The 13060-nt window shown below is 40.8% G+C and overlaps 1 protein-coding gene across 1 annotated transcript in view; it reads right to left on the bottom strand.

Annotated features, from left to right (window-relative positions):
* Positions 1-4268: 4268 nt before the first annotated feature.
* ACAD10 (acyl-CoA dehydrogenase family member 10) overlaps positions 4269-13060 on the bottom strand; it is a 105149-nt gene continuing 96357 nt past the window's right edge. The window contains exons 18-21 of the mRNA XM_040346455.1: positions 10722-10894; positions 9914-10057; positions 9274-9351; positions 4269-4617 (exon numbers count right to left, since the gene is read on the bottom strand). Of these exons, the coding sequence (XP_040202389.1) occupies positions 4483-4617; positions 9274-9351; positions 9914-10057; positions 10722-10894 (530 nt within the window). The 3' untranslated portion in view covers positions 4269-4482. The remainder of the gene's footprint in view (positions 4618-9273; positions 9352-9913; positions 10058-10721; positions 10895-13060) is intronic.

The following is a 13060-nucleotide window of genomic DNA, read 5'->3' as shown; positions in this document are numbered from 1 at the left end:
GTAATCCAAGGTTCCACTGTATATACTAATACTCATTAATATGACTGAGACTACACTAAAATAACGTAAAAAATAAATTAATAAATAAATAACGTAACAGGATATAAAAAAAAATATGTATTATTCCTCTAACTACATAAATACTGGTCTATTCTGGACCTCCCTTCACATTCTATACCAGATACCTTATATGCCATTCTCAAACTAATTACATACAACAGATACTTCTAGCAATACTCCGCTTTAGATGAATAATCATATCAAATCAATTGATCAAGGTCATTCACTCATACTTTATTCAATATAATTAATCATAAATCCAAACAAATTTTGCAAGCTTGCCAGGTATATAATACAACACCTATAAGTGCCGAATTATGAATAATATTCTAACATGGAGCAGTACTAATAAATACAAAACCGTGCCTGCCTATATACATGCAATACTATACAATGGCTAACCTCAGGTGCATATACATTCACACAGAAAGAAAAAAAAAAAAAGGAGAAATGGTTATGAAATTCCCATTGTTTTACAGTACCTGAAGAAATAACCAGCTAAGCTCCAGAGCTGTTTCAAGCATCTGTATAGGTGTTTTTTTAAGTAATAAACATGTTATACTTACCTTCTCTGTGCAATGGTTTTGCACAAAACATCCCCAAACTTCCTCTTCCTGGGTCCCCCGCCAGTGTCCTTGGCTCATCTTCTTTTTTGTGTGTTCCCATAGCAAGCCGCTTGCTATGGGGGCACACCAGCAGGCTCGATCTCAAGCTGGGCTGTGTGTGTGTGTGTACACTGACACACACAGCGTGGCTTAGCTCCACCCCCAATCACAGGGATTGACTGCAGCAGGAGCCAATGGCTCCCACTGCTGCCTCTGAGCAGAGAGAGAGAGCAGAGCTGCTGCAGATCGGCACAGCGCTGGATTGAGATAGGACTCAGGTAAGCATAAAGGGGAGAGAGGGGGAATACAAACACTGGCCCATTTTTTTACCCTAATGCAGGGAATGTATTATGGGAAAAAAAAGGAAATGCACAGGCTTTAGAACCACTTTTAATGATATGCCTATTTAATCTCCAAAAATGTAATTTCCTATTATACAGAAATTAGTGTGACAGGAAGTCAGGTAAATCTGTTGGTGTTGTCACAAACGGGACACACATTTCTGCCTTGCTTAGACAATACACTAATCATTATTAGGCGTCGGCTGCCAGAAATAGCCAGGAAAGGTTGGAGGGCGTTGGAAGACTCCAGCTGTTCAGAATGAGGCAATTAAGGCCTCTATAAGAAGTCCAGAGGGTTACCGCTAATTGCTGCATCACTCCTAAGGCTGTGTGAGTAGGAGAGCAGTGCCAGAAGGTCTTCTGTGGAGGCGAGGATTGATTTTTCTGTGTGATAAAAATCAAAAGACTATTGTTTGTGCTGTATGACCAGCACTGTCTACCCAGCAGTAGGCTGTGTTAGACTTCATAGATAGGTTCCTGTGTGGAAGGTAGACGCCCAAAGTGGCTAGGATTTACTTTATGTTTGATTTTGTTTATGTTGTTTGGATGCTTGCAATTGTTTTCCAGCAAGATGGAAAAATAAACCAGAAACTTTGTTTTCGACTGCCAGTCTGTATAAATTCAGTGTGTGGTGAACCCATCCAAGGGGTCACACACCCCACTACCGAGCTAACCCCTCACATTAGATATATTCAAATTGTCAAAATAAATACAGATACTGTATGTATACACATACATGTGTGTCATGTGTATAGGTGTGTTCTCGGTTTTTATTCCACCATGCATTCGTGAAATAAAACTTCTCATATCTCTTTGCTTTTATTTTATTTAATTCATCAAATTATATAAAATATAACCAGATCACATTACAAACCAAAACATTTCTGTTTAAAAAACTTGAATACAAAATATATAATTTATATTTTCATTGCATTGTAACTAGCTAAAACAATCGCATAAACCTCATTCATGATTTCCATTTGTTTAATATCTCCAAGTAAATGCCAAAAGTACAAAGTCAAATTCTCTTCTGAAAATTTGGCCAGAGAGAAAGGACTGAAAAGTACACAGAGGAATCAAAAGGTACAAACTTATTTTATGCAATATTGCTTTCAACATAACAATTATTTCAGAAGCTTGGCTAGCCGGTGCATATTAAAAACATTCCAATTACATTAAAGTAATTAGAGCTTTGTCGGTATAGCAAATATACAGGTGAAACTCGAAAAATTTGAATATCGTGCAAAAGTTCATTAATTTTACTAATGCAACTTAAAAAGGTGAAAATAATTAAAGCGGAAGTTCACCCTTTAAAACATTTTTTGACATCACACAAAGTCGCGCCATCCTACCGACACAATGCCGGTGTTTTTTTTTTGTCAGCACATACCTCTTAATCCCGATTTTCACCTCACGGCGATCCCGCGGGAGTGGGCATTCCCAAGCACTGCCTGTGATTGACAGGCTTCCGAACGGCGCATACTGCGCGTCACAGGTTGCCGACAGAACCCGAACGTCGGTGCGCAGGCGCCGTATAGAGCCGCACCGACGTTCGGATTTTTCCGGCAACCTGTGACGCGCAGTATGCGCCGTTCGGAAGCCTGTCAATCACAGGCAGTGCGGTATTAAGAGGTATGTGCTGACAAAAAAAAAAAAAAACACCGGCATTGTGTCGGTAGGATGGCGCGACTTTGTGTGATGTCAAAAAATGTTTTAAAGGGTGAACCTCCGCTTTAAGAGGTAGACTTGTTACATGCAAAGCAAGATAGTTTAAAGGGGTGGTTCCCCCTAAAACAAATTTCTAACAATACATTCGTAAGACCCGTTACACTGCGGGTAGGCTGGCTTTTGTTTTGTTTTTTTAGTACATACCTCGATATCGCCGTTTCGTCCCTTGGCGGTGGGCGTTCCTAGTTGATTGACGTTCCTCCGACGGGCACATACGTGACGTCACGACTTTCCGAAAGAAGCCGAACGTCGCTGCGCAGGCGCCGTATAGAGCCGACTCTATACGGCGCCTGCGCAATGACGTTCGGCTTCTGTCGGAAAGTCGTGACGCGCAGTATGCGCCCGTCGGAGGAACGTCAATCAACTAGGAACGCCCACCGCCAAGGGACGAAACAGCGATACCGAGGTATGTACTAAAAAAACAAAACAAAAGCCAGCCTACCCGCAGTGTAACGGGTCTTACGAATGTATTGTTAGAAATTTGTTTTAGGGGGAACCACCCCTTTAAGCCGTGATTTATCATAATTGTGATGATTATGGCTTACAGCTCATGAAAACCCCAAATCCACAATCTCAGAAAATTTGAATATTGTGAAAAGGTATTATGCAATATTCTAGGCTCAAAGTGTCCCACTCTAAGCAGCTAATTAAGACATAACATCTGCAAAGGGTTCCTGAGCCTTTACATTAACTCTCAGTCTGGTTCAGTAGGAATCACAATCATGGAAAGACTGCTGACCTGACAGTTGTGCAGAAAACCATCATTGACACCCTCCATAAGGAAAGCCTCAAAAGGTAATTGCAAAAGAAGTTGGATGTTCCCAAAGTGCTGTAGCAAAGCACATTAATAGAAAGTTATGTGTAAGGGAAAAGTGTGGAAGAAAAAGGTGCACAAGCAGCAGGGATGACCGCAGCCTGGAGAGGATTGTCAGGAAAAGGCCATTCAAAAGTGTTGGGGACTTTCACAAGGAGTGGACTGGAGTCAGTTCATCAAGAGTCGCCACACACAGACGGATCCTGGACATGGGCATCAAATGTCGTATTCCTCTTGTCAAGCGTCTTACCTGGGCTAAAGAAAGACAGCCCAGGTAAGATCCAAATTTTGCATCTCATTTGGAAACCAAGGACCCAGAGTATGGAGGAAGAATGGAGAGGCACACACTGCAAGATGCTTGAAGTCCAGTGTAAAGTTTCCACAGTCTATGATGATTTGGGGAGCCATGTCATCTGCTGGTGTTTGGTCTACTGTGCTTCATTATGTCCAGGGTCAACGCAGCCGTCTACCAGGAGATTTTAGAAAACTTCATGCTTCCTTCCGCAGATGAGCTCTATGGGGATGCTGACTTCATTTTCCAGCAGGACTTGGCACCTCCCCCACACTGCCAAAAGCACCAAAACCTGGTCACATGACCGTGGGATTACTTAACACTATCATTGCATCAGAACACAATATTTTTTAGCCATAACGGTCCTTTAAATTCAGACTGGGGTTAGTTAGTGCTTTGTTTTCCTCCATACAAGTCCATGCCAAGCAAATATTTCAGAAATAGATTTATTGCAAATCTATTTTAAACAAATCTCAAACATTCATGTACACCCACCTACCCAGTTGTAATGTTTGAAAGTAGGACATTTTCCTCATGTAGTGATTATCCAATCACTGATCACAGTGTGATAATTTCACCAATCACAGATTGGAGTGAACATAAACAAACTGATCTTCATATGACATAGAAAACAATTACGTTTTAATGCCTCATTTCTATTTTAGCTACTGTCAGTCGGTGAACTTCGTCGGGTCCATCTGCCAGCCGTAATGCCCTTGCCCAGGCATGAAACTGAGCCAGAGGGAAATCATTGCTGAGGCCTGCAGCACCAAAAGCCTAAGGAATAAAATAAAACATATATAAACAAATGGCTCATCAAATCAAAATTATTTTATATATTTATAATCCTACTCAGGACTTAGGCTAGGTTCACATCACGATTTTAACATCCGATAAACGGACCGTTAAATCGGATGGAATCGTATCTGACAAAATCGTATGAAAATCGGACAGTCATCCGATTTAGTACGATTTAGATTGACCACAATGTAAACAAAAAAAATCGGACACGATTTTAATACAAAATCGGACACGATTTTAATACAATTTCAAATCAGGACCAAAAAACGTGGTCAAACACGTTTTTTGATGCGATTTTAAATCGTATCAAATCGTATGCGGATCAAATCGGATGCACTTGGGGACCTAAATTAATGAATGGAAGTGAATGGATACGTTTTGCCATACAGATTTGGACGATTTAAAACCGAAAATTGTGAGAACAAGTAGGATGATAAAATCGTGATGTGAATGCACCCTTGCAGGACAAACTCTTCTTACTGCAATATTAGTCATATCATCTTTCATTTAGCTTATTACAACTGCCTTCAAACACTGAACTGCTGCCATGTAGAATAACTGATGTTTGCTACCAAGGGCATGAATACATTGTACTTATTTATTAAACTTATGAAGCATAGAGCCAGCTTTAACCACTTGACCTCCAGAAGGTTTTACCCCCTTCATGAACAGGCCCCGCCCCCTGCAGCTGTCATGTGAGAGAGAACAGAGAAGGGGCGGATCATGTGACCACCGATCAGCGCTCTGAAACAGGTATTTAGCAGCATTATTTTTTATAAGGCATAGAAACAGAGCACATTACAGGAATACATAGAGAGGATAATGTAATGTTAACCGTAATTTGAGCAGTAGGAGGGTAATGGGGTGGAGAGCAGAGCAGTATGGACATGGAGCTGACAGTCAGTGAGGGGAGGGGGGAGGAGGACACAGGAGCACAGAGAAGGACAGAGCAGGGCTGCAGATGATGGAGGCACACAAACTGACCACGGTGTCAGGGTTCAGCAGTCAGGATACACTGTGGTCAGTTTACAGAGGGGAGGGCATTGCCAGGCAGGATCAGCCAGGTATTTCAGGTGTTACAGGGGGCCAAATGACACAGCACAAGCACTATACTGTATAACATGCTTTAAGGGAACAGGATTTTTTTTTGGGGGGGGGGGTTAACAAACACTTTAATTGTGTGCCTAACAAGTGAACTGCTTTTACTCACTGATCTGGCTGGGTTTCTCTCCTTTCTTTCATTTATGAACAGCAGGGAGAAATCCAGTCAGAGCCAGCATTTACAAACACACAGATCTGTGCTGTGATTGGCCACAGCCAGCCATCAGCAGGTATACAGCCTGTACACGTCTTTAAATCAGGAACTACACCACATACGGATATGTCGCGGTGCATGGCTGTGCTGCCCGTTAGCAGTAAATGTACTGTGAGCGGACGGCAGGTAGTTAAACAAGCCAAAATTAGACTTTAAGCTATTCACAACAAGTAGCTATACATCTCTTTATATTTGCAAGCCAGATAACAGACTTCAAGTGATTGTAAAGGCAAGACAGTCTTCTCTTCTCCATATACAGTTTGTCTGAGCTTTCAGAAAGTAGGGGGGGGGGTGAGCTAAAGTTACATTCTGCAGAGCTCAGTGAGGAGAGCCGATAGCTGACTAGAGAGAAGGGGCACATCCTCCTTCACGAAACACACAGGAACAGAGCTGAGGCTGCCATTCAAAGGCTGTGTGATGGAGCTCCCTCCCGTCACCTTTTTAGCTCTTGGTGTTAGGAAAACCTGTCAGAAGTGACCTGTGAAGATAGCAGAGGGAGGAGGCAGAAGACAGAAATTACACTTAGCGCTCTTGATTGAAGTACACACTATAGAAAGATATGCTTTGTTCATATTTCATGGCTGAGGTTTACAACCACTTTATGATAAAAAAATGTCCTAGTATTTGTGTCTCCTCTCCCCCTACTCCTAAATACTCACTTGTGCCCTCACGTGTTCCAGCTCTGTGCTCATCTGTAGTGGCGCTCTCCTCTTTTTTCCTGCATTCACAGAACAGAGGCAGTAGTGGGAGCCATAGGATTATGCTGCTGTCAATCAAATCATGTGAGGAGGGAGCGCAGGGGTGGGGAGGGGGGGTTGTTAGGTGAGGTGGGCGTTGCCAAGCAGCACCTTTAGTGTCAATGGATGCACACAGCCTGGCTCGGGATCAAGCCTGCAGGTTGCGCCCCAAAAGGTGCAGCTCCCTATAGTGGTGCACGGTGAAGAGGAGGAGCTGAGAGTGCCAGTGGTAGACCCCAGAAGAAGAGGTTTGGGGCCAAGGTTAGTATACCATGTTTATTCTTAAAAGGAAGAAAAAAGTCAGCATCACAGGCCACATAAGAGATAACTTGAGTTCAATAATAAGATCTGTGAAATTCAGGTGCCCTTTATCGTTCACAAATATTTTCCAACATACTGGAAATGTCCATGGTCTTTCAGAAATCTTTACTTTTTATTCTCCACATAAAACTAGACCATTTGATGCATATATGCCACAAAAAGAATGCCTGGTTGTGGATATAAGTCATGACAGGCCCCTACGATGCAAGCATAGTCAGAGCTTTGACCAAGATCATTGTTCTGAGATGCCTACCCATGTAGGGCTGGCCTAGCTATTGATCATAAATAAGAAAAAACAAGCTGCGCAAATATTGTAGACATGTGCACAGAAAAAATTGTTGTGTTTTTTTTTCCCGTTTCTTATAGTTCCGTAGGTTCGTTCCAGTTCGTTTTTCGCAAGACGCCCGTTTTCCTGTTCGTTCCCGTTCGTTTTTCGTACGACGCGATTTTTTCGTATTCCAATCGTTTCGTATTTTGGTTACCGTTTTATTTTCGTACATGCAGGATGGTTCGTTATTCTGTTTAATTCATGTTCGTTACTTGTTAGACAATAATTTTCGTGAATTTTCGTCATTTTGTACTTTCGTAAATATATTGCGGGATTCGCGGCACTTTCAACACGCGGCTCATCCATATTAACTATTGTTAAGCCCCATACACTTGGTCAAACTTTTTTAACAACAAACATAAAAACGATCGTTTTACCGAAAAGTCTGGCCAACTGATCTCCCTTCAGACGAAAATCCACAGAAAAGTTTATTTGGCTTTACTGTACTACTGTACTCAGCACAAAAGAGAAGCTGCTTCAATAACTAACTACACTCACTGCCCATTAAAAAAAAGAAAATTACATCTTATAACAAAAGATTTGCATTCTGTAATTTGAAACCAAATTACGAACAGAAAAAAGGAATTCAGAATACAAATCTTTTGTTATAAGATGTCATATGAACATACAAACAGAAAAAGGATTCAAACAAAATGCAGAATGAAAATCTTTTGTTATAGATGTCATATGAATATACAAACAGAAAAAGGATTCAAACAAAATACAGAATGAAAATCTTTTGTTAGATGTCCTATGAACATACGACTGAAAATCAAAATACGAACAGAACAAGGATTCAAACAAAATACAGAATGCAAGTCTTTTGTTATAGATGTCATTTTTGTTCTTTTGCCGTTTTCGTTTTGTCGTATTTTCGTCGGATCGTTCGTTCGTATTTGCGGTTGTTCGTTATGCGGCTCATTCGTAATCCCGACGTTTTCGTATTTTGGTGCTTTAATTTTTTCGTATGTACACATTATTCTGCGGGTACGAAAATTAACATTTTCGTACGAAAATAACATTCGTACGAACGGGAATGCAATAAAATATGAAAATTAAAAACACACTCACATTTGAGTAGATATAAAATCGTGTATAAAAGTTCTGTACGAAGGGACGAAGTCTACGAAGACGAAACGACGTGGGGTAAAGCGGCGTGCTGACGCCACTGCGTTACACTGAGTCCCGGAGTGAACAGGCTGCGTTAGCCGGCCGGCTACTGAACTTTTATATGCGATTTTATATCTACTCAAATGTGAGTGTGTTTTTAATTTTCATATTTTATTAAATTTATTACTGGATTACGCTATGTGCGCCCTTTTTTCCTTTCCTCTTGTTTGGGTGTGATCAACATCGTCCTGAGCTGCAGAGGATCCGAGAGATTTGGGGTGAAGACATCCTTGCCAGACAAACCTTGAGGCTGGGTTTATAGCCACAGGCTCACAGAAGATCTCTAATTGGGATCTTCTCATCTGGTAAGAAGCTGATAATCATTGTGGTGGAAGATCCTCTTTACTATCTGGTCACCTTTCGTGGTGTTTTTTACACCATTTGTTTCCTCTAGAGGAGCAGCACATCTTGAGAGAGACGATTACTCTTTGAATCACTTTTCATTTATTTTTGTCACAGAGACTCAATTTTATTTGAGGACTAATTTTTCATTGAGTTTCACTAAGATTGGGTTCTACATTCTCTTTGGAGACCTTCTTCATCTTTGATTGCCCACTCAGTGGTCGACACTTATAATATTTGCGCAGCTTGTTTTTTCTTATTTATGTTCATTTTGTGTGTATCTCACATTTTAAGTTGCAGCATTAGTATTTGTTTGGAATAATTTTGACAGCGCAGTAATTCCATTGCTTTCCATTTTAGCTATTGATCATGCCTAGAAATAGATGTGTGCTGCATAAAGACGGATGGACTGACTTTACCTGAATTGCTCGATCCACTACAATTTGGGCCATAGATGGTGCTACCATTTTGATCAAGGCAATTTCCAAAGCTGCTTCCTAGACAAAAAGGAATACAGGGGAAAAAAAATGTTGAAAAAAAGCAACATAGAACCATTACATTCAGATGTTCCATGTAACTACATATTATATTATACATAACAATGAAAACAGAAAGGTGGACAGGAATAGGGGAAGCATTGTAGGAAGACCTTACAGTTGAAGCATCCAATACTAATTTGAAGCCAATGTGGTTGACCCGACTCTACCTAGAATGTCCATTTTCAGTGACCTGACCATTTAATATGATTTTACTGTACATTTAAATGATTTTAAATTGTGAATCAAGGCCAAAAAATTACTTCATCTTGCATATGTAAAGAGGAAATATCGCCAATGTATCATTAATATTATCATCAAACTGTTGTTCCTAATAAGACATGCAACTCATATACTCCTATAGGGATGTGTAATTGGGAATGAGGCTCTAAAGCAACTTTGGAGACACAATAAGTTCCTGTTCAACTACTTCTTTCTGATTGTATGTAGCTTGTTTGACAAGGACAAGTGACTTAAAAAAAAAAAAAAACTATAAAAGCAGTATAAATATACAGAATACTACCTTATTGCCAACAGTGTCCATAAGATATGCAGCTTTTAGCACCAGCAGCCTCGCCTGCTCAATTTCTGCTCTGGATTTCGCAATATCTGCAAGAATTGTTCCTTGTTCAGCTAAGGGTTTTCCAAAAGCAACTCTTGATTTAACCTAAGAAACATAATATTCATGATCCGAAAGGGGAAACAGATTTGTTCGCTCACAGTTCTATTTTTCTTACATTTTGCCAAGTGTCCCAAGAGAATCATAGAAGAAACATATAGGGGGTTATTTACGAAAAGGCAAATCCACTTTGCACTACAAATGCAATGCAAGTGCACTTGTAAGTGCAGTCGCTGTAGATCTGAGGGGGACATGCAAGGAAAATAAAAAACAGCATTTTAGCTTGCACATGATTGGATGAGATCAGCAGAGCTTCCCCTCATTTCAGATCTACCCCTCAGATCTACAGCGACTGCACTTCCAAGTGCACTTGTAGAGCAAAGTGGGTTTGTCTTTTCGTAAATAACCCCCATAGTATCTTACACAGCCTTTGCTCCAATTGTTTTACACACCACCTTTTGCATCCATGTACTGTAAGCTCAAAAGGTCTGTTTGGTTTTAAAATAATTCTGTCACAAACTTGGGCAATTTATACTAAGCATTTGGTGAAACAAATACTTTATCAGAGGTTAAACCTCATGTCAAAATAAATATTCAGTATATCCAGACTTGATATGATTGGTGACTTTACTGACCAAAAGGAAGGCTTTGTTTAAACTGTTAGGTTTGCCCAAAATGTTGACAGGCTTTGTAACCGTCTAGCGAAACTCACCCTCTGCTTCATGAGAGTTAGACACCGCTCTGCATGTCCAACAAGTCTCATGCAGTGATGTATTCTCCCTGGACCCAGCCTGCCCTGTGCAATCTCAAATCCTCTGCCTCTGCCGAGGAGTAGGTTTTCCTTAGGCACACGTACGTTTTCAAATCTCAATTCTCCATGTCCAGCTGTGGGATACAACCAAAAAATCAAGTCAGTATAATACGGCACAACACTAATCTCTTAATTACATAGCAGTAAAGTATCTTATTCTTATGCCACCAGTTCCTGCAGAGAGGTAATGTAGGGAACATAAAGTGTTTAAATATATATCTATATATACATACATATACAGATAGATAGAACAAGTGTTGAGGGTGAATGAATGAATGAAAACTTATATAGCGCAGCACATGAAAACTTAATCGCCTCTGGGCGCTTGTTGTTCCTGTCTCCTTTGGTTTTTTCCCAGTCACAAGTCTAGCGGCCGTATTTTGAACGACTTGCAGACGAGCGATTTGGTACTTTGGGAGTCCGAGGTAAAGGGCATTTGCATAGTCCAATCTTGAGTTTACAATTGCTCCCACCACGACCGCTAGGTCTTCCTTGGGAATAAAAGGAGTAAGTCTGCGTAGTAGGCGCAGCAGATGGTGAGATCCGCTGACTACTGACCCTATTTGTGCGTCCAATGTCATGTGAGAGTCAAAGATGACCCCGAGACTTTTGACTTTGGCGCTAGGGGTGATGATTTTTCCCAGAATGGGCGGGGGGGGTCCAAGTTGTTGTAGGTTGATTCATACGCTTGGCGTGAAACAGGAGAAGTTCTGTTTTCTCTCCGTTGAGTTTAAGATAACTCTTTGTCATCCAGTCCTCTATCAAAGAGAGGCATGTCTCTAGATTGAGGTGATGATCCTTTTTATTGCAAATGCGGAAATATAGTTGCGTGTCGTCTGCATATGAGTGGTAGAGCAGTTTTTGACTGCTAATAATCTCAAAAAGAGGGCGAAGATAGATGTTGAATAACACCGGCGACAGGGGGGATCCTTGAGGGACTCCGCACGATAATGTGCATTTCTCAGAAGTGAAAGGTCCTAACTTCACTATTTGCGATCGGTTTTCCAAAAAAGAGGAGAACCAAGATAAATCGCCTTCTGCGACTCTGGCTACTTCAGCTAGCCGAGTCAATAAAAGCTTGTGGTCTACTGTGTCGAAAGCTGCGCTTAGGTCCAACAGAACCAGAAGACAAGATTCTCCTTCGTCTGCGGCCTCGAGAGCGTCGTCCCATATTTTGAGCAATGCGGTTTCTGTCCCGTGTCCAGGCCGGAATCCCGATTGAAATGGGTCAAGTAGGTTGTGGGTATCTAGATGCAGTTGCAGCTGTTGTACCACTACTTTTTCCATTACCTTTGAGAGTACATTTAGGCCTGTTATTGGACGACGGTGGAGTGGGTCCTTGGGGTCCAGGTTGGGTTTCTTCAAGATGGGTCGAATTATACCCTCCTTCAGCTGGGAGGGCACTATGAAGTGCACTCGATCCAATGTTGCAATCAGGCCCTTCCACAGGCCATATACAAAAAATCTTTTGAGTCTCTCTCTCTCTCATAAATTTATAGTTGTGTTTATAAGTTTACATCCCCAGTACTTAATACCGTGTATTGCCCCCTTTAACATCAATGACAGCTTGAAGTCTTTTGTGGTATTTGTGGACGAGGCTCTTTATCTTCTCAGATGGTAAAGCTGCCCATTCCTCTTGGCAAAAAGCCTCCAAATTACTGGGCTGTCTTGCATGAACTGCAAGTTTGAGATCTCCCCAGAGTGGCACAATGATATTGAGGTCAGGAGACTGAGATGGCCACTTCAGAACCTTCACTTTATTCTGCTGTAGCCAATGACGGGTCGACTTGGCCTTGTGTTTTGGATCATTGTGATGTTGGACTGTCCAAGTACATCCCGTGCACAGCTTCCTGGCTGATGAATGCAAAATGTTTCTCCAGTATTTTTTGATAACATACTGCATTCACCTTGCCATCAATTTATACCAAATTTGACCACAGCGGATTAGACATTAATGGGTGTGTTTTAAGTTATTTTGAGGGGAAACAAATTAACATTGTTGTACAAGCTGTACACTCACTACTTTACATTGTAGCAAAGTGTCATTTCTTCAGTGTTGTCACGTGAAAAGATATAATAAAATATTTACAAAAATGTGAGGGGTATACTCACTTTGTGAGATACTGTATAAATACAATGTGTGTGTGTGTGTATATATATATATATATATATATATATATATATATATATATATATATATATATATATATATATACATACATACACACACACATATACAC

This window comes from Rana temporaria, chromosome 1 (assembly GCF_905171775.1).
Source record: "Rana temporaria chromosome 1, aRanTem1.1, whole genome shotgun sequence".
NCBI lineage: Eukaryota > Metazoa > Chordata > Amphibia > Anura > Ranidae > Rana > Rana temporaria.
The sequence above is the reverse complement of the archived record's forward strand: the minus strand, read 5'-3'. Positions and strand labels throughout refer to the sequence as shown.